The sequence below is a fragment of the Haliotis asinina genome, chromosome 4, assembly GCF_037392515.1.
Source record: "Haliotis asinina isolate JCU_RB_2024 chromosome 4, JCU_Hal_asi_v2, whole genome shotgun sequence".
Lineage (NCBI taxonomy): Eukaryota > Metazoa > Mollusca > Gastropoda > Lepetellida > Haliotidae > Haliotis > Haliotis asinina.
Window position 1 is genome coordinate 54,081,874 of NC_090283.1, and position 27,277 is coordinate 54,109,150.

The 27,277-nt window shown below is 40.1% G+C and overlaps 1 protein-coding gene across 1 annotated transcript in view; it reads right to left on the reverse strand.

Annotated features, from left to right (window-relative positions):
- LOC137281673 (sodium/hydrogen exchanger 1-like) overlaps positions 1-26,354 on the reverse strand; it is a 50,286-nt gene extending 23,932 nt beyond the window's left edge. The window contains exons 1-16 of the mRNA XM_067813069.1: positions 26,036-26,354; positions 14,840-15,115; positions 13,672-13,717; positions 13,258-13,299; positions 11,167-11,238; positions 10,691-10,772; positions 9,775-9,802; positions 7,650-7,765; positions 7,146-7,221; positions 5,418-5,500; positions 5,184-5,295; positions 3,562-3,739; positions 2,860-2,984; positions 2,236-2,318; positions 1,380-1,514; positions 394-483 (exon numbers count right to left, since the gene is read on the reverse strand). Coding sequence (XP_067669170.1) covers positions 394-483; positions 1,380-1,514; positions 2,236-2,318; positions 2,860-2,984; positions 3,562-3,739; positions 5,184-5,295; positions 5,418-5,500; positions 7,146-7,221; positions 7,650-7,765; positions 9,775-9,802; positions 10,691-10,772; positions 11,167-11,238; positions 13,258-13,299; positions 13,672-13,717; positions 14,840-15,038 — 1,467 coding nt within the window. The 5' untranslated portion in view covers positions 15,039-15,115; positions 26,036-26,354. The remainder of the gene's footprint in view (positions 1-393; positions 484-1,379; positions 1,515-2,235; positions 2,319-2,859; positions 2,985-3,561; positions 3,740-5,183; positions 5,296-5,417; positions 5,501-7,145; positions 7,222-7,649; positions 7,766-9,774; positions 9,803-10,690; positions 10,773-11,166; positions 11,239-13,257; positions 13,300-13,671; positions 13,718-14,839; positions 15,116-26,035) is intronic.
- Positions 26,355-27,277: the final 923 nt, after the last annotated feature.

Sequence of the window (27,277 nt, forward strand, 5' to 3'; positions counted from 1 at the left end):
ACCAGTGCACATCCAGATAAGTTGTTTCACATCACTGTATTGCACTCGGTATGGCGTGAAAAAATAGCATGCTGTTTTACTCCACACTTTAACCCACTATTCCAGCTATATGGCGGCGATCTGTAACTAATCGAGTCTGGACCAGACAATCCAGTGATCAACACAATGTCAATCTATCTACGCAACTGCTATATGATGACGTGTTAACCAAGTCAGCGAACCTGACCACCCGCTCACGTCAGTCACCTCTTGCGACAAGCATGCATGGGTTACTGAAGATCAGTTCTAATACAGATCTTCACAGATGTATGTCGAAAGTAATGGAACGTGTCACAGCCACCCGAAATCCGACATTCATGTGAAAAGTGAGATAAGTACAAGTTCCTGACTCACGTTTTCGTTGAGATCCTGGAACATGCTGAGCTCCTTCTCTTGAGCCAGGCGGACACGGAACAGCCTTACCAGGGGCTTGATGGTGATACCCTTCGAAACAGAACATGAGATATGAACGACAGTAAGTGAGAATAGTTTTACGACGGTTTTAACAACATTCCAGCAATATCACATCAGGGAATACCAGAAATGGTTTATAAGTAGACCAAACACCCTCTAAAGTAACTGCGCCAAGAGTCCCTCTGATCTAATCTTTGCATGTAAAACAATGCCTGCAGCAAGAAATACAGTTTACATGTGAAATCTCAGTGGCAAATGAAGTTTAATCGCAAATGTCGTTTTTCTGTTATAAAGTTTCTTATTACTTCTGTGTTTGCCTGTATTCGGTGAAGGATGCGATGTACATTTGGGCTCGAATCACTCGAATAATGTCTCGCAATATATAAGAGTTTTTTTGCTTCCGTAAAATTTGGGTAAGGAGTTTCCTGACAGGATTCAGCTGTACCACAGTGTTGGATAAGCGAGGGTTGACCGTACAAGCTTTTCACTCTCTTATGCTCAACACTATCGCGAGTACTACTTCACACAAATCTCAAATGTAAATTTCAGAAAATCGTTATGTAGAGGCAGACTGCAACATATGCAACACTTCCTGGTTAACGTCAATATCTGTACGAACATCACAGGGCTCAAAACTGATGTGAGACACGTTTCACGTCAATACCTGCATAAACAACAAAGGGCCCGGCCCTGGCATGAGACACGTTTAACGTCCATACATGCATAAACAACAAAAGACCCGATCTTGGTGTAAGACACGTTTCACGTCAATACCTGCATAAACAACAAAGGGCCCGACCCTTGCGTGAGACACATTTAACATTGTGCATAAACAACAAAAGACCCGATCTTGGTGTGAGACACGTTTAACGTCAATAAACAACAGAGGGCCCGGTCCTGGCGTGAGACACATGTAACGTCAATACCTGAATGAACACCGTGAAGAAGATGACGGTGAGGGTGGCAGTGACAAACATGGCCTTCATCCCCGGGGGTAGGGATTTCTCATCCAGCAGGGCGACGAGGGAGAATGCCACGGCTCCCCGCAGACCACCATACGCCTGGAGAACAGTTGTTGTGAATGAAATCATTTGTCACAAAGACCCGGTTCGTAGCTGTGTTACTAACGATGCATGTTACACTGTGAACTTTATAAATCTGAATGAGGAGCCCTATCACCCGATCATGTAAGTCGCTACGTACGACCAGTGTGACGCGCAGATCCTGGCACCACTAAGAGACATAATCCTGCAAATAAATTTGCGGCTCCTCTGTCACCACAGCAACCAGTGCCGTTGAAGCGCACTGCAATTCTGTTCGAGTGGGAAGCTCAATCATTATGCATCACTGATTGTCATACAGTCGTTTGGGATTTGTAGTTTCTATGTACAATCATGGAGTGTGGGATCTGTAGTTTCTATGTACAGTCATGGAGTGTGGGATCTGTTTGTTTCTATGTACAGTCATGGAGTGTGGGATCTGTAGTTCCTAGGTACAGTCATGGAGTGTGAGATCTGTAGTTTCTATGTACAATCATGGTAGGTGTGGGATCTGTAGTTTCTATGTACAGTCATGAAATCTCGGATCTGTCAATTCTATGTACAAACACAAACACTGATATCTGTAGATTCAACGTACAATAATGAATTCAGGGATCTGAAGATTCAACGTACAATTTCGAATTAACTTCGGCTTCTGTCTCTTCTTGGTGCAATTATAAACTCAGGGATAAGTAGCTTCTATGTACAATCATCAACAGCGGGATCTGCAGCTTGTACTTACAATAATGAACTGTTCATCATAAGAGATGTCCCTGGTTCTGTCGTCATCCAGCTTGTTTATCAGGAAGGACAAGACGAACGTGACTGAAGAAATACACAAATACAACAGAGTTACACGGTGCTTCTTTCTTTTTCGGCACATCCATTAGATTTGGGTGGTGGTGGGTGGGTGGGGACTTTTTCCCAAAGCACCCAAGGAACATTCTATGGACCGGCAAATATATTATTTCATTTTGACTTTTTAGCACAACCATTTTGACATTGTGATATTTTCCAAGAAAGATTTTGTTCGAAACAAAGTTTCGAATGGGACAGTTTTGAATTTAATGCATTCAAATATGTGTAATGACTTTGTGAACACTTTTCTTTAGGTATACAAGTCAAATATCGGTCTTACACAAAAATATCGATGATTTGATGTCACTAAAACACAACTGCTGTGAATGTAACTCAAGAAACAGCTATCCTTAAAAGTTATAACTGCTGCCAATACACTATTTATTTGGTCACATTTCTCAACAAGCTCCTCATTTAAGAAAACTCAAGAATTCACAAGAATGGTCCCTTTGCTTTTAGCACACTAAGGGGTTTTGACGTTGGTTAGCTGCCAGTGGTTGCTACTCACTGATGAACCTGTATATGAAGCAAAAAAAGACCGTCCACAGCACGAAGCCAGTGTGCCACATACGCTCGTCATTCCGGAACATCACCAATCCCAGGAAGAGGAAGATGATGATTTCATTGGTGGTGCTGATGAATAAACGGAAGCCTTTGAGATACAAGAGTAAGTGAGTGAACTGGGTTTGAAGCCGCTTTGAAAAGTATTTTGCTTTTAAAAAGCCTAGACATAAACCCAATCATGATTCTGGGGCTGTAATCGGGCGAATCGGGATTCGAACCCAAAGTCACAGTTTTCTGACTTTCAGATGGATAATGTTAGCCTGTTGTTTACTCGCAAGACACGAAGCTTACTTTATTGCTATAATTGCTCAAAGGACTATTGAAATCTTTACATCTTTATTCTTCTCTAAGTCCATCCAAAATTAAAGGCTTCTTTCACGATTTGTATTCTACGAGACGGCCATCAAGGATATGTGTTAAGTCAAAGGTATGTGCAAAATAAGTGAGAACACTCTAACGTATATTTGCCAAAATTTACAACCTGTCACCTGCCTTTCTTTTGTTTAACTTAGCCTATTTGAATAGTGAATGCAACATCGTGCTGTCTATTGTATTTGGGATAGTCGGGAATATATTTTTTTATCCCTCTTATTATCTACCCGATAAAAGCGGTTCCCTGTGTGCTACAGACGTTAAGGTTCCCAACCTGATGACCTTGGTGAAGTATATGATGGTAGTCTTGGACTTCTCGCTGATGTTGTGGAAGGCGTAGTGGACCTGGACGAGGCCGCAGCCGATGATGCTGATGATGCCGGAGAACTCAAACAGCTCCGCCAGGAGGAAGCCGAGATACACCATTGTGTACACGATTAGAGGCTGGGCAACTGGAACAGCGTCAAGTGATTGAGTGAGTGAGTGGAGGGGTGAGTGAGTGGAGGGTTGAGTGAGTGAGTGAGCGAGCGAGCTGAGGTCACAATCAGTCAACGCTGGGCGCGGAGAGCTTCTGGACCACAACGAAACACATGTGATACATGTAATACACGTGAGTTGTTCAAAACTGCCTCTGTCCACCCGGGAGAAAATGGGTGGCCGGATAATAGGCCTTCTCCCGGGAAATGCTGCCTATCGAATGTGACGATACAGAAAGTTCAATATACGATACGTATTGCGATATCTTGAAACGATACGATTCGTCACCATATGCTATCTTTAGATATATATTTTTTCACAATTCTATATTTTATTTTTTCTATCAAGTAACAATGTAAATTTTGACATAACCGTACATTTCTAGTGAAAATTAACAGTTTTAAGGTCAACGATACGATAAAAAGTATCGATATGTTATCGTCCTATAAAGAATCACGATTATCGATACTACGATATATTGTCATAGCCCTGCTATCGGATCCACCAAGAACTTTCAGGAGAATATGTACACTCCAGCCATCTCCATTACCCAGAGATTCGGAAGGCTGTGCTCCCGGTGCACTCGCGGGGACCCCCTGATCTGCGCAATGAGATCAGGAGGTACCAAACCAAGGGCACCGACAACAATGGGAAGTTTTGCGACAGTGTACTGGGAATGCAAGCGAGACAATGCAAAGGCAAGGACAGCATGCATTTCCCGAATCTTGCCAATCGCATTGCTGTCAAAAGGGGCCGAAAATTTAATAGCAAATAAATTACTGTATTTATCAAAAAGGACAAGATGAGATTTGTTGGCAGGAATTCTTCTGATTCTTCTGTTGTATATGGGCCTATTCCATACAAATTTGAAAGCATCATTTTCCAACACGCCCTTGATATGCTCAGGCTCGTTCCATGGGGCCCGCACCATGGATGGACTTCTGAGTTAAAGCTACACTCATGGCAAGAAGGTAGTAAAAGCAACTAGCCATGCCATCAGGTATGTTAAGATTGGCTGTTTGGGCCCCTGCAAATACATTGCAAAGTCGACGTAGCTCCTATCATAGCTCCCCATGACGATCCCACAAAACTGCTCAATCACCTCAACACGCAGCCATGGAAACGAATGCAAACCATCACCTACCCTTCCTAGATGTGTCCCACCCCAATACAGAAATATATAGCTAAACAAAAAACAAACAAACACACACAAAAAAAAAACAAACCCCCAACCAAACAACCAAGCAAACAAAAAACCCAAAACAAAAATCCCCTCAGAAACCAAGGACTAGAAAAGGTACAAGTAATACCATGACATGTCAACATATTTCCGAGATTTCAATTGCCGTACTCTAACACCTTCTTGAGTAAACATTTTTGTGAAACGTTGCATTGGTCATTAATCATGGGGCTGCTTACTTTTAACCTTCCGGGTGCACCTCGTCAAGAGCGCAGTCGCAATCCCTGCGAGAACACCGAGCCCTAGGCCACCAAAACACACCACAAAGAACTTCAGGATACCGAGTCCAATCTGGGGAGAGAAGGTAAATGTCAGATTATGTCCTGTGTGGGTCTATCAAACATTCATTCGTACTTACCTGATAAAGTGAGATCGTTGTATGTCTGTATGACCTGATAGACCTGTTGTCTTACCTGGTCACCGTCAACAGCTTGACCTGACGAAGCGAGTTTGTTGTATGTCTGCATGACCTGATACAGGACCACAGTCACGCCATCTAGAGACAACAGACGTTACATGTTACTTTATACTGAATCATTCCACTATAGATCGACATCAATGAATAAACCGACAGTCACACCATCTAGAGACAACAGACGTTACATATTATTTTATACTGAATCATTCCACTATATATCGACATCAATGAATAAACCGACAGTCACGCCGTCTAGAGACAACAGACGTTACATGTTACTTTATACTGAATCATTCCACTATAGATCGACATCAATGAATAAACCGACAGTCACGCCGTCTAGAGACAACAGACGTTACATGTTACTTTATACTGAATCATTCCACTATAGATCGACATCAATGAATAAACCGACAGTCACGCCGTCTAGAGACAACAGACGTTACATGTTACTTTATACTGAATCATTCCACTATAGATCGACATCAATGAATAAACCGACAGTCACGCCGTCTAGAGACAACAGACGTTACATATTATTTTATACTGAATCATTCCACTATAGATCGACATCAATGAATAAACCGACAGTCACGCCGTCTAGAGACAACAGACGTTACATGTTACTTTATACTGAATCATTCCACTATATATCGACATCAATGAATAAACCGAGAGTCACACCATCTAGAGACAACAGACGTTACATGTTACTTTATACTGAATCATTCCACTATAGATCGACATCAATGAATAAACCGACAGTCACGCCGTCTAGAGACAACAGACGTTACATGTTACTTTATACTGAATCATTCCACTATAGATCGACATCAATGAATAAACCGACAGTCACACCATCTAGAGACAACAGACGTTACATGTTACTTTATACTGAATCATTCCACTATAGATCGACATCAATGAATAAACCGACAGTCACGCCGTCTAGAGACAACAGACGTTACATATTATTTTATACTGAATCATTCCACTATATATCGACATCAATGAATAAACCGACAGTCACACCATCTAGAGACAACAGACGTTACATGTTACTTTATACTGAATCAGTCCACTATAGATCGACATCAATGAATAAACCGACAGTCACGCCGTCTAGAGACAACAGACGTTACATATTATTTTATACTGAATCATTCCACTATATATCGACATCAAAGAATAAACCGACAGTCACGCCATATAGTGGCAACAGACGTTACGTGTTATTTTATACTGAATCGTTACGTGTTATTGTATACTGAATCATTCCACTATATATCGACATCAAAGAATAAACCGACAGTCACGCCATATAGTGGCAACAGACGTTACGTGTTATTTTATACTGAATCGTTACGTGTTATTGTATACTGAATCATTCCACTATATATCGACATCAAAGAATAAACCGACAGTCACGCCATATAGTGGCAACAGACGTTACGTGTTATTTCATAGTGAATCATTCCACTATATATTATCATAAATGAATGGATCTTGTACGTTTGGATACAACTTTGAAAATATTACTGAGAGTAAAAAGAACTTACATTTTAAGCAAATAATGGACAATACAAGAAAGGTAGCGACTACGCGATTCAGTGGTCACTTTCCTATGTTTAGCATTTGTATTCATTCATTTGTAAATCTATCACATCTGCCTAATGACAATAGATAAAGTAAGGAGTAGAACAGAGCCTTGACGTGACCTTACCGTTGAGCAGAGATTCTCCGAAAACCAGGTAATACAAAAGATTGTTGACGCCTATTTCCTGGAACACAGCCAGAACCTGAAAGACAAACAATTTTATGTCTGCTTTAACACTTTAACTGAAGTTATGATGTGAGGCAGCGTTTGGTTTTAGTTTACTGTTGGCAATATGACAGCATTATCACGGCGAAGAACACCAGAAATAGGCTTTACACACACTGCACTCGTGTGGAGAATCGAACCTGATTCTTCGGCGATACGGACGAACGCCTTAACCACTAGGCTACCATACTCTACTTTCATTTTGATACGTCCATTTCTCTACTAAATTAATGTTCGATTATGCGAACATTTTTGGGTGGCAAATTCATGTTGTGACATGATGTTAGAAAGAACTAAATTTTTAATATGGCTGCCTCAGATTCCATGTTGTGTTGGGATCAGTCGTGATAACTATTGGCATTGTGAAAAGGTGACATAAATCACCTAATGACAACGTTTACCTACCGCCACAGGGTCGACAGCGACGATGAGTGCGGCAAAGATGAGGATCTGTGTGAGTGTTATCTGGAAGGTGAAAGCCCCCATCGCTCCGCTAATGGCAAGGCCGTACAGAGTGAAACCTGCAGCAGGCATAAACGGCGTTTAGAAATAATAGTGAATGAACATTATTTTAGGACGCTTTGATAAATCCCCAGCCACATCAGCTTTAGAGATACCATTATATCTGTTATATCGTGGATCAAAAAGGGTTTTGACAAGATTTACTTTCTTTACTGGCCAACACAGCAGGTCCTACAGATCTGAGATCTTCACGATTTGCGTGACAGTAGTGAGGTCATTGAGAATGAGACACTCAGGACACTATTTTTTCCCAAGGTAGGTGATTTGACATATACTGTTATGAAATGGTGTCAAATGAGTACTTATTCTATTCTTTAGAAAAGATAAAAAAAATCCACTAGCAAATTCAAATTTCTCCGAATTCTGCCGTATCCTACTGAGTTTACGTCGGTCTGTAAAGAAACTACTGCTTCTTCAGCCCCGACGAGTGCCGGTTTAGACAGCGTCTACTGTTGTCCGGACCAGGCAGTCACCGCTACACTACTGGAATTGTCAACCGAGTCAGTGAGCCTGACGTCCTGATCCTGTTACCAGACTTTTAGCATGGGTTTCTGAAGGTCGGTCGTGATCCTGGGCCCACTTGCACAAAGCAGTCTTACCGCTGAGACTGTCTTAGGCCCATTTTGATGAATGGGAGTTCCAGTCGTTGTAGCGCTATGATTACTTCGTGCAAGTCAGCCCAGATCTTCACGGATACCTAATTATTGTGTGTTAATGTTGCATCCCTGATTTGTGGACTTGGTTCAGGAAGAAATACGTCAAATTTCTTAACAATGAAAGTACTACTGCTAGACACATGGGGGAAATTTTAGGAAATACATTAAATCCCGGGGGGGGGGCACACAGATGTTATGAATATACATGCATACATGCATGTATACATACTTACATACATACATACATACAGACAGACAGACATACAGACATACATACAGACATACAGACATACATACATACATACATACAGACAGACATACATACATACATACATACAGACAGACAGAAAGACAGACAGACAGACATACATACATACATACAGACAGACAGACAGACAGACAGACATACAGACATACATACTTACATACATACATACATACATACATACATACATACAGACAAACAGACAGACAGACATACATACATACATACATACAGACAGACAGACAGACAGACATACAGACAGACAGACAGACAGACAGACATACAGACATACAGACAGACAGACAGACAGACAGACAGACATACATACATACATACATACAGACAGACAGACAGACAGACAGACAGACAGACATACAGACAGACAGACAGACAGACATACATACAGACATACAGACAGACAGACATACATACATACAGACAGACAGACATACATACATACAGACAGACAGACATACATACAGACATACAGACAGACAGACATACATACATACAGACAGACAGACAGACAGACAGACATACATACATACATACATACATACAGACAGACAGACAGACAGACATACATACATACATACATACAGACAGACATACAGACATACATACAGACAGACAGACAGACAGACAGACAGACAGACTGCTAGACACATACTAGATGATCCTGCGCACTAAATGCATTTGTGACAAGAGAGGCGGTACAACGAATTGGGCGAGTACACTTGGCTGCTACAGGTAGCTTGACGATTATGCACGTGCAATACATGCTAACCGTGACATGAAATCAACACCGCATATTCCTTCGAATGTTAAGACTTCAATTTCAGGCGTAAGATACTGATATTCCACGCTAACCTTTAGTTAAGACGAAGACAAATAGATGAGGCATTAACAAGCATTTTAGATATTATACAATGTTGTTTCAAGTGGATCGTTCTGTGGGGCGTTCCCAAGTATGCAAACTGGGGTCATTTGTCAGGTCGTGGATCATCTTATATGTGTTTACCAGTAAAATCCACCAGGGAATTACGGAGACAAGATGTTGTCTGAAGCACGTTTATAAAATACTCACCCAGAGCAAAGAAAGCTAATATGGTTCCCTGAAACGAAAGTGAGAGAGTGTCTGAATGAGTCTTACGTCAGAATAATATCAGTAATCAGCAGAGTAACTTAGCCCTCGATGGATTCGAGGACACCGTTTGTCTCCTTTGAGATCCACAATTACAGTTCTTGTTTAACTCACGCACTGCCATAGTCTTAAGATGTCTTATCCTTAGTCACATGTTAGGTGACACAGAGCGTACCAAGAATTAACTAAACGTATGACTTGAAGAAAAAGCAAACTAGATTAAAATGAAAGAGAGAGAGTACAAAACACTATGACTATGTGAGTGAGTTTAGTTTTACGCCGCACTCAACAATTTTCCAACTGCATCATGGCGGTGATGTGATCAGTGATCCAGTGATCTACATCATCAGCATCAATCTACACAATCTACGGGGTTATTATGACACGTGTCAACGTAGTCGGCGATCCTGACCACCCGATCCCCGTTTGCTGCCTCTCACGAAAAGCATAATGTGTACGTTTGATGCCCAGAGAATACCCAGTATTAAATAGTATACACAAAGTATAAAGAAAAGCTAACTGGGTCAATATGACAAATGGTGTAAAGTTAAAATAATAGATATGACTAAGAGAGTACCCAGAAGTAATAATATCTACGAATTTAAGAAAAGTAAAGTTAATTGAAGTAATACACTAATCTACTCAGAGCAGGAAGTGATGACAATGCGAATGACTTAACTTAAGTATCCCAGAGGGCGCTGTAATGGTACAGGGAATCCCACGTGCGATGCGCGTGAAAACATGGGCAAACTTTGATCAGAGTGAGTGAGTGAGTGAGTTAATATTTAACGTCACATCGGCAATATCTCAGCCATATCGTGACGAGACTTTGATCAGATGTCAAATTTGAAGAACTCACAACCACAGCAAACAGAAGGACAGATCCGAGGTTGTCAGCAAACGTCCTGTCATGAAGACTGTAGGCTGCTTCCAGGATGATCCTGAAATACGTGTTGGAAACTACGTTACAAATGGCTATCGGTAACTGTATAATGTGGAGGCAAGTGGTGTCTTACGTAACACAGCACGAATGAGAGGAAGAAGAGGACGATTCGTGGACGAAGAGGGTACTAGCGGAGGAAGAATGTACTCACGATATCAAGGCGATCATCAGGGAGGAAAAGATACTCACGCAGGAAGAATGTACTTACGGAGGAAGAATGTACTTACGGAGGAAGAACGTACTCACAGAGGCCGAAGATATTCACGGAGAAGAAGGTACTCATGGCGGAAAAAATATTCACGGAGGAAAGGTACTTACCTAGGAAGAAGATATGAACGGAGAAGAAGGTACTCACGGAGGAAGAAGATATTAACGGAGAAGAAGGTACTCACGGAGGGAGAAGATACTGGAAAAAATCATGTGGGGAGAAGAAGTCTGGAATGTAGGCAGCACCTCCGGAATATCTGAAAGAAGGTGGCATGAAATCAGCCAGACCACGTAGATGGACAAATCTGTCATGTGCAATCATTAAAACTCCTTCCGGTATCAAACTCCACTTACATGCATTTGTACGAACCACCCTAAACAGTGGGGAATACATGTCTGCAATATAATATTCCTTTCCTGTACAGTCGGACATATATACTTGATACTACCGTCTTGACCACGCGACAAACTGCTTCATATGTCTAATTTCTGTTAATCACACAACAAACTGTCTTCCGAAAGGTGATAAACGTTTACTGCCTGCTCCAAACTTTCCTCAGTGTAAAGGCTACTTGTGCCCTAATTCCTTTAGAAAGGGTTTTGGGACTGTAAGATTCTTGACAATGTAAATTCCGTATTTCAGTCCTGTACATTCTTTCAAAATACCATGTGACGAATATATTATCCTCACGAGATTTTTATTTAGTGCATCAAAGCCAGCATTCAACTGAAAATACCAAAAACGACAATATACTTTATATTATACGTTTCATGAAACAGTGAACACTCAAGTTAAGGGAGATAACTCGTGGTGGCTTAGTTTATGATAAAAATGCTTGCTTTTGAGGTTTGTGATTTACAGCAACGTTTTATTTTTTAAAACATTTCTATTGAATCAAACAAATAAGAAATCATGGCAACGCTTTTATTTCTCTGTTTATTCTCATATCTATACACGCCAATTGTGAAGTTTCTAAGCGATCAGCTGTTTGGCAGTCACATTCCCTCTAAGGCTCTCACACACTGGCAAATCCGCAGAAATGGTTTCGACGCTTTGGTTATTGACCGACCAGAATTCTACAAGTTTATCTTACTGCTCCATGTAACCGGTTACATGGTATACTTTCGTCATTACATAAAAGGATAAGCCTTATTGTCAAATAATTTATTTCTGTTAATCACAGAACAACATGTCTTCAGAAAGGCTAGAACGTACTGACTACATACGCAGGCCCCCCTAAGTAATTGAAGGAATTACAGCAAATTTGAAGGAATTGCATCTCAAATGTAAACAAACGCAGCCCACTCGCGAAACAATTGCAGCGATATCGGTAATTTAGCGGTAATAACAGAAATACATCGGCCCTATCGGAAGCAATGTCGGTAATACTTGAAACACGATCGGCCATCTTCGGAGATTTTTCGGTCGCGAGCGGAAACTCACGCAGCAAAACATGGCGTCGTTGGAAGAAGCGCCCGTCTCGGTGAGATTTGTTTTTAGTTTCTACTATTATATTTTTATACTTATCCATCTTTGACCACCCGTGTTAAATGCGTTTAGGTATGAGGTGTTGTCGGGGCAATAGCTTATGTTTTTAGGAAAAGATAGTCACTCTAGGAGAGTGTCACAAGTCATGCCCCTGTAGTTTGTTTACATCTGAACATCGAAGTCGTGCCGATGATTACGAACGTGCGCCAGATATAACATCATTTTTTTGTAAAATGTGTTTAAATTTGTCAATTGCACTTCGTAGCAAGAAAAATTATGGCTCATAAACTTCTTCATGGCGCACGTTCATGAATCATCGGCACGACACGGGGGCCTGATACGCCAAAGCTTACCTCTGTCTGAAGGGTATATGAATTCCTCAAGACTTGAACTTTAAAGGTTATGAACTTTAAATGATTCGCTGCAACAGGGTGGAATGAAGACAGCACCACGGCATACTCACTGAAGAATGAGTGAGTGAGTTTAGTTTTACGCCGCACTCAGCAATATTCCAGCTATATGGCGGCGGTCTGTAAATAATCGAGTCTGGACCAGATAATCCAGTGATCAACAGCATGAGCATCGATCTGCGCAACTGGCAACCGATGACATGTGTCAACCAAGTCAGCGAGTCATTCGTAACTACTCGCCTCTTTCCGTGACCTGCAAGAAGGCTTGCCGGATGACACGCGAGTAGTTACGATTTGTCAGTGAGCATGACCACCCCGTTAGTCGCATTTACATGCTGAAGATCTGTTCTACTCCGGATCTTTACGGGTCTACTCACTCAAGAATCGCCCCGAATATCTGGCCAAGGATGATCAGCAGGCTGAAAAAAGAAAAGGCTTTGTGATGTAAACAATATCAGACCAGTCAGTTTGAGCGGAGATTCCGATGGTAGCGTTGCGGGTGATGGTTTGTGGTCGCTTCGAATGGTATATGAAATATAGCATGACGTGTAATCCCGATTGGGAAGGAATAAGGAAAATTATCCGTCACATTGGTAATATCTCAGACAGACCACGAATACTGATTTAGAAATTACTTGAAGCAGGTCTTTGCGGCGGACAGACATAGAGATATAACCGAAACAACGGAGGATCTTGAGACACAATTCTTCACAGTGGATGTTGGGCCATGTTATAAAATGACGGGTTGTGACATGACCAAACAAATATAAATACAAAATATTTATGCTCACCATGACTCCGGAATCCTTGATGAGAGGAAATGTGCGTGGTGAAAGGCTGCAACAAGATATTTTATTGTTAAGCGGTATCAACCGGAAATATCCATGGTAAAAAACTGCGACAAAATAATTATTGTTTAGCGATATCAACCAGAAATATCACTGGTGAAAAACAAGGTATGTATTGCTAAGTGATATTAAACGGAAATATCTATGGTGAAATCTGCAAGAGATACAGATTGTTGGGGATATCAACGGAAATGTGCATAGTGAAAACGCGCAACAACATATTCATTGTGTATGGGGAAAAGCTGCAGCAAGATGTTTATTGTTATTCGGTATCAAACGGATCTATCCATGGTGAAAAACTACAGCAAGCTACTTATTCTTAAGCAGTATTAAACGGAAGAATTCAGGGCGAAAAGCTGCTAAACGGTATTTATTGTTCAGTGATATCAAAAAGAGATGCACATGGTGAAAAGCTGAAACAAGATATATATTGTTAGGAGATATTATAGGGAAATGTACATGTTAAAAGGTGAAACAAGATATGTATTGTTAGGCGATATCAAACGGAAATGTGCATGGTGAAATCTGCAACAATATATCTACTGTTGGGTGATATCAAACGGAAATGTGCATGGTGAAATCTGCAACAATATATCTACTGTTGGGTGATATCAAATACTCATGATGAAAAGCTGCAGCAACATATTTATAGAAAAGCGATATCAATCGGAAATGAGCATGATGAAAAGCTGCAGTAAGGTATTTAAGAGATAAACATACTGTGTTGGAAAATCAGAGGTGTACAAGGAAATTATAATATATGGTTCTAAATTTCATTTAAAACTGAACGCACAGCTATTTTTGGTCTTTTGCATGAGTGCATGCTTTTACGCAGCAATCCGAAATAGTCTAGCGTTGAGGCTAGCAGATAATCGGATCGTGATGAGAAAACCAGTTAGTTATAGTAACAGCAACGATCATACATGTACTCCACGTCAGCGACTCCGACCACTCGGTTTGTCGCCTCTTACACGAATCGGTTGCTTAACGGATCCATGTAATAAATGTAATGTGCATGTAATATAAGAAATACTAATATCAATCAGAATAAATAAGTTGTGATCATATCTTTTGTCATGAATATACTACTATAGACAATAATCTCACTCACCAACTTTGCTAACGGCTGCCACAACGAGAACGATCGTGTATATCATGGGTTGTCTCACATTTTCAAACAGGACAACGCCGATTTCAATGCCATGTGCTGTGCTGTTCCCATGTGTGTTGCTAGACGGCGCACTTGACGTTGATACCGCATATATAAAGCAGGAGAATATGCACAGAGATAAAGTTGATGCAAGCGTCATGTTCGAATCTGTGCCAAAATACAAACCACGTTCTTTTCCAGACTGGGTTTTAGGGCCGTCGACGCTGAGGCACTAACCTTGGAAATAAATAAGGGTCAGTTTTTATTAATATGCAAAACTTAACTGCAGCCAGGGCTCACCATCAACTCAAGGCCATTCCTCCTTCTACATGCAGCCCATACAGCGAATGGGAGTACTCTCAGAAAGTGCTGCCTAGTCGAACCCACCAATACGTCCTAGTGCAACAGTGTGAAAATATGATATGACGTCATCCATTGTTCATGACGTCGGAAATCAATTACATGACGTCACCTATATTAATATCTTGCCTACAGCATTGCTTCCGTAAGCGGCCTTCACGGGACAAAATAAACAGAGATTAATGCACGAGCGATTGTGTCATATTGTTTCTACAAAACGAGTTTCAGAAAAATTCATATTTCCCGAGTGAGAGCGAGCAGGCTGATTTCGGGACGCAGGCAACAGATTTCCCACTTCCCTGTGTTGTGCATCAGAAAAGTGTGAATAATTGTTCACACTCTGTACATGTTTATGTCCAGACATTTGCATGATATGCGTTGGAGCTACGTTATTGCCCTGCAACTTCTGAATCAAATGTTTGCGGGCACTGTGATTAGTTAGCCGTTTGTCGTCAGTGATGTGTGCTACACTTGTCATTATCGAGCCGAGCCAATTTTTAACTTTACATGTAATTTAATATCAACAAACACGGTGTGTGCAAAAGCGTTTGTTTGTAACGTTTTGTCTTTGACAGCATTTCATTTGTTTGTTCTCGTAGTAGCGAGACTGAACATTCGCAGTAAATGTGTAGTAAAACGTTATGAATGAAAAAAGTAGTTCCACAATCCAATGGGGTCCTGGAGGTCATGGTCGGATAACTGACCAATGAAATTCGTTTTCGGGTTTATTACACGTGTGCAACATATGATTTTCATGTACTCGGTTATATGTCACTGTATGGATAATAGAGTTTGACAACACATGTTGTCACACTCGAGTTTGAGAGTGTAAACATTCCAGCAACTCACCACCAACACCATTTTCAGAGTTGTCAAACTGTTGTCGAGAAATAGGATCTGTCTCTATTCTCACCGACTTTTCATCAAACTTTGAGTGTTGTCAAAATCGAGCTTGATGTATAAAATGTTGTCAAACTCGTGTTGCTCAGAAACGATCAATCGCAGTCAACGAAACACTCAGCGCACCGATAGAGACATGACGCTCAAATGACACAAAACTCTGACGTGTTTGACAGGTGAAAGAGGGAGTCTGACAACTTTTAAAACTTCAACAACATATGTGTTGTCAGACTTTTGTTTGCCGTGTGAAGGTCGCTTTAAGATTATTGTTCTTTGTATTCTTCTTAAAATACACAGACTCGTCAACTCAAACCCGGCATTAAATAATACTGGTTGAATGAGGTAAATCCTTCGCCAAGACATTAGAAAAAGATGGACATAATAATAATATGTACAGGTAGCCTATCTGACATTATCTCCTGTCGCTGACTGAAGGTATGCATATAGGGGTTAGTATGACATGTTATAACAAGCCTTGAGCATTATGCTAGAAAAGAGTGATGATATAGCCCTTTCAATGTATGTATGTATGTATGTATGTATGCATGTATGCATGCATGCATGCATGCATGCATGCATGTATGTATGTATATTCGTAATATCTGTGTGCCCCCCAGGGATTTAATGTATTTCCTCAAATTTCCAGGAATTTCATGAAATTACTGAAATATTAGCTCAAGGTTTTCATGAAACCCCTGCCAGCCTTTCTTGAAATAGAGAACAAACCATTTATAATGCGCGTTCAGAGTATATGCTGATTAGCTTGAATCGTTACTACAAGACAGGCTGTTATAGTACCGGCTGTTACAATGCACTCCCGCTTTAAAACATTTACACCGTCTTGATTTACACTGGTTAGGACCCCAGTTACAATTCTGGAAACCTTGACAACCACAATTTGACTCGTGCATTCAAATCAAGTGACACAAATATGCCAAATACACAGTGCAACAGAACTAGGACAAAAGGTCATACGGGTACGCACTACTAATAGTGAAAATCACAATCAATATTTAGCTGGGAGTATATGCAATAGTGATGACCATATTCTGTCACATTGTAACATTGTTCTATTTTTATTGGCAATGCACCTGTCTGCTGATAATTATGTGCAAGCAATAACATATTTCTAATGGTATCTTTCCATCTTCAAAAAACCCATTGTAATGAAACCTTATGCCTTTCATTTTGTGTGTTTTCTGACGTTCACCAAATGACAATACCTTGATCATTACACAAATCCATTATGTGGTATATACCTATGAGATGCCAGTGTCTTAAAATAAAATAACTATTTTGGGGTTCTGATGAGATTTGATCAATATCTGTAAAATCAGTTTCGTGTGTTTCATAAAATATTCTCCAAGCATTTTGTATAATTTGTCAGTTTGGGAGCTTTGGGAGTGAAGTGAATATTTCCACCAATGATGAAAGTGCTAAAGCTGTAACAACAATTCTTTTCCCTATTAATATCAAATTTCTTTTCCAACAATTCCCTTGCGTTCCATTAACAATTTCTATTCCTTTTCCTGTATTAATTACCCAAGGATTATTTAAGTTAGGAATAAGCCTCATTCCTAGAATACCCAAATCTCCATTATGTCAATCAAGCTCAAAGATCCTGGCTTAAAGTGATGCCACTACCTGCCACCGAGAGTATCCAAAATGCATTTATCAATATCTAATCTTAAACCAGACATTCTGTAGAAATGTTTGAGATTGTCAAACTCTGTCCTTAAATTGTTTTACTACAAAATATCCTAAAGTACAAACATGAACCCCACACACTCACTGATATTCTAACAGGAATGCGTGTAATGGAACACCATGTAAATCAGTAATTTCATGAAATCCCTTGACATTTTAGAGAATACATGAAATCTCTGGTGGTCACAGTCATTAATATTGAATTTCTTTTCCTACAATTTCCTTGCGTTCTATTAATAATTTCTAGTCCTTTTCTTGTAATGATTTCATGAAATCCCTTGACTTTTTAGAGAATACATGAAATCTCTGATGGTCACAGTCATTAATATTGAATTTCTTTTCCTACAATTTCCTTGCGTTCTATTAATAATTTCTAGTCCTTTTCTTGTAATGATTTCATGAAATCCCTTGACATTTCATAAAATACATGAAATCTCTGGTGGTCACAGTGATTTCACAAAGTCACTGACTCTGTTAGGGATTACGTAAAATCCCGGGTTTCACACACTCCGTGTAACATGATTTCGTGGGCGTGGTAAGATGTCCAGTCTAACACATCTTTCACATTCGGCTGTACCATGACGATCAAACTAGTTAAGGATCCTGTCGATGGGGGTAGGGACAATGGGCGTCTGTTTAAGAAACAGTTACTCTCGAGACGTTTACCAGGTGTAAGGCCACCACTACGGGTGGCTCAATCACTAAACTAGAGGCCCACGACAACCTATGCCATTACTGTAGGTTATTACTGTAGCCTAGGTTTCCGAAGCACTCTTAGCGCTAAGATAGTCGTAAGTGCTATACATTAACATTAACTTGCGACTATATTAGCGCTAAGAGAGCTTCGGAAATCTAGGCCCAGTACTTTCTTAGATATGCTGCGGTAGCAAGACATGCGACCAATAATGGCTAAATTATATTGATTGACTGAAGATTTTAGTCATTTCACGAAATGACTGACTTTACATGTCTGACTGTAACATATATCCACAGGGTTGTGGAGACCTGCATTGCTTGGTAGAACATGCATTCAGCTGTGCAAGGTTGTGATTCTGTATCCTAGTCATGCGGTTATTAGCCGAGCGCGGCCATGTGGCGAATCAAGACACAACTTGTAGGACAATGTCACGGTCTCCTAGAGGAAAATCTCCTATCCTGAAATCGTTCCCTGCAAAAATAGTCATTTTCGCATGAATGGAAGGTGACTAAAGACTACAGTGGCGGCTTCTGTGTTTTGGCTGTTGTTTAAGGCTGCATTCAGCAATGTTCAGGCTATACTCGCGGCAAAGTTTTGTAAAAATAAAATCTCATAAAAGTAGGCGTTCATGTTTGTCTGGTCTTTCATAAAGTGATAAACGGCAAAGCAACAAATTATTCATACAGTTCTGTCCCAGATAGCGTTTCGGTCAGTATTTGGTACACATTGAGTAATTAACTATATTTACAAAATATTCACGTAAAAAACGAAAAGGAATAAACTACAATTACAATTAACCCTCTTTCTTGAATGATAAACGGCAAAGCACCACATTTCTTATGTAATCTTGTGCCAGACAGCATTTCGGCCAGTAATTCGTTCATATTGAGAAATTCACAAAATTTACAAAATATTCGCGTAAAAACAACCCGAGAAGGAATAAAGTAAATGTCTGAATAACGTGTTCAGAAGACGCATATACATGATTGTTGTTTTGTGCGCGAAATATTAAGTCATATGCAGTTAGCTCGCCGTGCAAATGCTCGTTAGTTGTTTAGAGCTACAGCAATATTAAAGGAATATGGCGGCGGGCTGTAAACAATCCAGGCTGGACCAGACAGTCATGAGCATTCACGCAATCGGGATACGATGGCAAGACTTAGTATCAATCAATTTAGCGTGTAAGATCACCCGATCCCGTTAGTGATCTCTTAGAATAAGTTTTGGTAGCTTCGCCGGTTGTCACGCAAAAGACCTAGATTGCTGGACAGTGTGCACCCAGTCGCCATATCGTCAAAACATTGATTACACAAGCGTTTCGTTTCCTGCTGATTGGGTTCCGTCCTGTTGCGAAACTTAGTACAATAACCAGTCTAGAGTTTTGAGACCAACTCATTCAACTGAACATATACAGATTAATCAGTATTATTTGATACATGTAATCGCTTGAAACTAATTTGGAAATCGTGGCACTCTCAAAACAAGGCACGGGAGCCAGAAATGTTTGGCGGTCTGTTACGCACTTGACATTATATCAATCTCATTGTACGTTACAAGAATCGAAGACACCTAATGAATGCTAGAAACACAGTGAGCCAGATGAATTGTAAATCATTGGACGACCCCTTCCAACATATATAGGCAGTCTGTAACGTCTTAGTTAACGGCATGCCGCCTAAATCTCGACATAAAAATACCACTTTTTTAAAACGTTAAAACTAAAATTAATATGTAAATAACATTTTTTTATGAAACAAGGAATTGGAATTCAGTGTAACCATAGCTGTTCGTATTATTTATGTGTTATTATTTCCACTTTCGCACGAGAAAATTCGGACCGGCTCAAAAGTAGGTCATTGTCTGAAATGTTTAATGAGACTCATGTTTAAGGTATGTGGTGGGGATTCAAACCTTGAAAACAACGACAAGTTCCTGCAAACTCTTTACTGCAACCTGCAAACCTTGGACTGCTCTCTTGGATCAATGATCTCAATAGTTAACGAGCATTATGGAAACCAGACCACCATATTCTGAAAGTTTATTTCATCAAGGGGTACATAGAATAATCAACGAATACAGTGGAAACTGTCTAAACCGGCACTCTTGGGGACTGAAGGAATAATCCGGTTTTGATAAGGTACTGGATTCTAGAGCTGATGGTAAATGTACAAGCCATGAATTGGGCTGAGATTGCATGAAGGTATTGGAAACTTGCCGGACTGGACAGATGACGGTTTTGACAGATTCCACTGTACATGTATATTGACTTGCACCTGGATGCAATGTGACGGACAAACGGAGCAACGCTGCTGGAGAGGGAGACGTCTTCAATTTAAACACATAATTTCCTTCTCATACTGTCTCTCTGTATTCAGAGCTATTTGTATGATTTTTACCGGATGTTAATTTATATACATGTTGAACAAAACACGGTCAACAGATCGTGTTTCGCAACATGTGTTGCACGTAAAACTGAACATTCATGATTCATTCTCGCCATTTCTAATTTAACTTCAAACAACAGTGCTGTGGACTGTATATTTAAAACCAAATGCTAACCGTTACAAAGCAAACGTTAGATTCACGTAACAAGACACGTCTGGGCTTTACTCCATATCCTTTTTGGTGTAAATATAAGTTTCACAGATTCAGTTCGTTTACAATTATTATTCTACTATTTACCATAATCTCTTAGAGGTCCACCATTTCTAAAACCAGGAATCTAGTGTCTGTTAGCGACATGCATATACATATAATTGTCGTAGATGACCATGATATTTCATGGATTATAGAAGATTTATCCATAAAATACATTGATCAAGAATCTTAGTCTTTCTAAAATTATCTGACATACGAGTGAATGTGCACAGTTTCCCAAGAACCATTTTCATCAGTCGGTTACATGTGCATCTATCAGATAGCGCCGAGAATTTATTAACAAACATACGTGAATCTGCGTTATGAAAATAAACCTGTTCCACCTAAATCATCCTCCAGTGTCATTAATGTACATAACTTGTTGACGAAGAAATGGCTAGGTTATCCTACATGACATTGAAGACACTTTCGTCTCTGCGGCCGATCTTCTCAACTGAACAACTCGCTTTATACACAAAACTCTTTAACGTTTTAGAAGCCATTCAGTTGGGACTGTAAAATTTGACATGCTTAGATGAGGATTCTTTCATTTGTGTACGTTCACAATTATATCGTTACCTCAGTCGTATGACTTAGCAGATGCAACCATGTGGTTCGACAGTCAACACACAAGTAGGTCAGTCTTTTAACTGTCAGACAGTAACGAGGCTGTCTGCTATGTAAAAGATATATGTCCACCTTCCCCAGTCAATGTAATTTCCTAATTTATCAGTTTCCGATTAATAACATTACTGTTAGTTACGTTTGAAACGGAGAACCTTATAACGATAATGCAATTTCTTCAGTCAGTTCCCCGTTAATGACAATACTGTAACCTAGGTTTATAACGATGGATTATATATATTTTTAAATCAGTTTCTTAATAACAATATTAGCTACGTACACAACAAACAAGATTATAAAGAACTAATGGACCTAAAGAAGGGAACTTGCTATATGTTTCAGTTGACGTTCGTATTATGAACAATGGTTATAGTGAATGAAACGTAAGCCGTCCATATGAAGTTGGTGGTAACCGTAGTTTGCTGTGATGATGATGATGATGATGATGATGATGATGATGATGATATTGACACTCAACACGCTCTTAGCGGACATAACAGTTTTCAGCTTATTCGATGTTATTAACGGTGAGATGAAAAGTTACTTTTTCAGTTCTTATAGATCTACTGCTGATGAAACTCTAAGCTCGGGTTTGAGACTGTTTCTCACGGCTACAACAAAACGTAATTCCGTTAAAAATAAAAAACGAACGCCGATGTGGGCTTTTCCTCCGTTTTGGACAGTGTTTGCAAAATCACGTTTCGCGAAGGCCGGTATTGAGACACCTATTACATCACGTATACTTCATAGGCAGCTGTGACAAAAGCGTCACTAAATTCCTCATACATTCAGAATTATGTTACAAATGGCCATTTTCACCAACTCCACGTGTCCAGGTGAAATCAAACGACGCATTTTGGGTATGAAGCGAACACTGTGCTTGTAAGGTTGCGCTTGTTTGAGATGTGAAAAATAATCAGTTTATACACAGAGTGGAATTTTGTTTCCAAATTTTCAGACATTTATTTCAGTGGCTCTGTGTTTTTAGAATATGAATGAAAAGAGCATCGTAGCAAGCAGCAGGACATGGGAAATAGATACAATAAATTAAATTGAGATATTTAGAACGAAATTGTTCATGTTTTTGTGTAAAGTGATGCCACTGACAGACACAAAATCACGCAGACACTGAAAAACCAGTCTGTGTAAGCTTAGTCTCAGTACTTATCTTTACACTCCACTACTGACTTTACTGACACTAATTATATAAATTTACTTGCAGACTTCTGAAACCCAGAAAACGTACGTTTGTATGTGAGAAACGTTAACAATATATATCAAAGATTACCTATTCATAACATGTAATTTGGGGATAACAAAACTAAATTATTTTCAAGATATTTTTCTATTTTGAGCTACGAATTGTGCAGTATCATTTTCTGGCATCTCGTAAAGTTTTGAAAATGTACGCTGCCAGATTCTCTGACCTCTGCTCATTATATATGGAAATAGATCACAAACAAATTGTCATACTTCAGTGGTTTTATTTCAGTCACAGAAAAGCAGAAAAAGTGCTAGGATGAGGGAGGTAGTCAGCACAATATAAATGCCTCTCTTGAACATGAACAGGAAAACATCAACAACTTGATAACTCGAACTGCAAGGTTTAAAAACAAACAACGTCTCAGTACTTAAAGACTTTCGTGTTTGTTCCTATTTCGGATAAAAATAGACACTGTGGTAAAGCTGTCTTTCATGTAAGTCAATACTGTAACGTATATTTGGTAAATACCAAAATAATGTTCTGTATCTGCTTGTGGCATGGGCTGACTGGGGTGTACCGTGGAACACATCTGTTTGTGGCATGGGCTGACTGGGGTGTACCGTGGAACACATCTGTTTGTGGCATGAGATGACTGGGGTGTACCGTGGAACACATCTGTTTGTGGCATGGGATGACTGGGGTGTACCGTGGAACACATCTGTTTGTGACATGAGATGACTAGGGTGTACCGTGGAACACATGTTTGTATAAGGCAGACACCATAATAAACATTCTGATGGAAGCCTTATCTTTTAAGTTTTCTTTTTATTTACATGAAAATACCTACAGACCAAGGGAAAAACTGGTAGCAATCAATAAATTTCAGATCATGATTCATTTAACAGTCAAACATACAAATGAGCGATATATTGGAACAGAACTAGTAGAGATATGCTTCTAAATTAGTTTGTGAGATCCTGAACTTAATCTGCTATATAACGCATGTCACCTGCTTCTTCATTTTCGCCAGGTAAATACTACAGAAGTAGCAATGAGGGGGACAGTGAATGCTTTAAACCAACTGGCAGTAAGGACCTCCAGCTTTCAAACGACAAAACAATGGGAACTATCATGGCTTTTTACCAAATACATTAGGTTTTCAGGTGGCAATGGACACTTCACTTTTCAAACTTCTCAGCAACCAGGTTTAGGTATCTATTACATTCAGTGTGACTGGCCACATGTTACTGACTCACGAACAGGGGCGTAGCTAATATTATCAAAGAATCCGGGGTTTACACATGGCTGTTACTTAAAAGGCTGGGTAAACACTAAATACTTTCTAACTATGAAGCTTGCAGCCTGTCGGGCTTATACAACAAATTAGCTTGCTTACGCGCCTGATGAATCTTCCACAAAACCTAAGTGCGGCATCAACAGATGCCGCCTGGGCGTGACGGTGTCATCTTTGCTGTCGAGATCAAGAAACCTCCCGGCCTTCATATACAGCTGACACGAATTCTCCAACTGAAAACAGCATCTGTTTTTGGACACGGAGGAAGCATCTTCATCTTGTGTTAAGTCTGGATCAGCACTCTCACTCAGCTCTGCATTGACCTGAAGTTTGGCTTTAGGATCGGCTAGGGGTTGTTCAGCAAACACGAAGGACTCTGCTCTCCAGCCAGGCATTAAGACACTCATGGCTGTAACAGCTGTACGCTCTCACAGTTACACATGAATTCCATAGACCAGCTATGTGTACAGCACGGATCTTTCTCCATGACTCCTTTAACTTAGCTCAGACTTAAAATCATAACAGCATACATGGTTGTTTGGCAATCGTCTTTTGTGACAAAAACGAACTTCACAGATTTGAGACTTGAATCTCCACCTAAAGAAATTCTTTGCATCCTGTATCACACATATGCCACACCTCGCTGACTCATATGCTTAGTGCATTCGCCAAGGCCGTCATAGGGGCCTTTACCAAGGCCAGCTTCAAAGTCGTTCCATCTGGGCTTCAATCCAAACTGAGGTAGATGATTCGCCACCAGGCAGCTAATTTCGGTCTTTCCTGATTGGACTATCTGTCCACTGGATCATCTCTACATACTCATCCAATGATCTCATCTGTTGCATGACTTTCTTCAGAATGGTCAACACTTTGGATCCTGGCCCTGCCGAGTCCTATACTACGACTGGCCATCAAACCTTATTTCTAACCATATACACACTAGAGATATGTTGTACAACGTATGAAGCATTCTATACAAATATTTAAAAACAGTGTAAGTATTCTGATATCTGGATCACAAATCACGAACAAGATGCATTACTGGATATTGACTGTTTTCCGTTTGGTTACATCCTTAAATACTATTCCATGCAGGTACATTATTGGATGCTAAATGCATCAATTATGTATCACTTCTACCTTACAAATGCATTTCTGGTAAACTATGTAAGTGTTGACACACAATGAGAGTTGTATTTCTAAATTCTATCAAGTATTAGTCAGTGAGTCAGTGAGTTTAGTTTCACGCCCTTTAGCATTATTCCAGCAATCGGTGGGACGTGGCAACACGACAACAACTGAACATTTGCCGGAAATTGAACCCATTTAAGTCTATCCTGTCCTCGATAATATTCAGAGTATACGTTCTGATAGATCTCCACAAGTACCCTCTATGCAGCTATGGACCAGCCCAATAATTGTATTCCTTTCCTTTGCTGGCTCCGCTTTCTCACAGTGGTCAATCAGCTAGTGTCAACAAAGATAGCGGTCGAAGACTTGAAACTATGCTATGTCTTCGTTATGTCTGGGTCAATTATGCGATTAACTTACGCGATTATTTTTGCATCGTTTAAACATGGATAGCACTAGTGTGGGGAGTCAAAATATGACGTCCTGTGTTATCAACTGTGTATTAACAACCGACAGATGTACGAGCTGTATACTCATGAACAAGTGGGTTTCTTAGAACAATAAAGAAGAAGGAGGCAAGACACGGACGAGCATTACACTCACCTGTACACTATTTCAGATTCCCTCCCTTCGTTGTATATCATGCGCAGGTGTATTATATTCTTTTCAGATCTCACTGTGATTCATATCTTCGTTCAGGCGTGACATATGAATAGCTGAATCATATGCTTCCGATGGCTATTGGATTTGTGCAAAACCTCACGCAATGTATGCACTTGTTGGTTTATAAGCGTATATTATGCCTGCCGTAAATGGTTCAGAAGGGTCAAGCTCGACCTCATCGACGGGACTCTGGAGATAAGAATCCTGTAGCTTCTGTCGTTTACCGGAAGTTTCCCAGTCTATTTACTGTATTCACACGCCTGCGCAGCGATGACACAGCCGCACAGAACTCTGGGTACGAAAGTTGTCTGTACTCTGCAGTGTATCGTTACGGTTTAACACACTGGGTAACGCTGCATCATGTTTGAACGATGTCATTGGATGTTAGTTGAAGCGTATATGATGTATCTATTTACATTGAAAACGAAACCAAACGGATTTGAGTCCTGAAAATTCGGTTATGTATCATGTTGAATTCAGTCACTACTCCTGTAATTTCGGTCAGTTGTAGATTTAAAAATAAATACTATAGCAGTTTTTAATTAAACACACTCATCCTTGAAACCATTGGACAAAAACGAAGTTAATGTACACCAGTTGTACTTTCACTTAGGATTGAGGGGCGGATACAACTTTCTGAAAAAGTGGGGGTGCAAGAGACTGACAAAAAGGGGGGTGCACACCTTGTTTGCACCTGCGTGGTCAATGGCTATTTAACAAACTTGCAGGACAAAATTAGGGGGTGGGGTGGGCAGCGCAGCCCTGCAGCTCTCCTTCTGGACCCGTCTATGGGAAATGACATGGTGCTATTCAAGTAGCATTCAACTATCATGGATGCCAACGCTTTTCTTTATCGTATGTCACAAAGTTTCTGGGCTATTTGTTGGCCTTCATCACGTGAATTGCGACAAAGGGGCAAAGAATAAAAAACAACTACTGTGATATACAATAAAGGAGAGGTTATATTCCTTAATATTTGCCTTTTACTTTTCAACACCAACTTCTAAATGCCTCTTAAGAAACTATATTTGTTTTCGTCCTTAATCAGTGGAAACAGATGCAGCTTTAAACTCAACTCTGACACAGACTTGGAATCTGTACAACAATGCCAAACAGTTTTCAAATAAATTTCAGTAGCAACGAAATGATACTTTGTTGTGGCTGTGGAGTAAAAAGATGTAA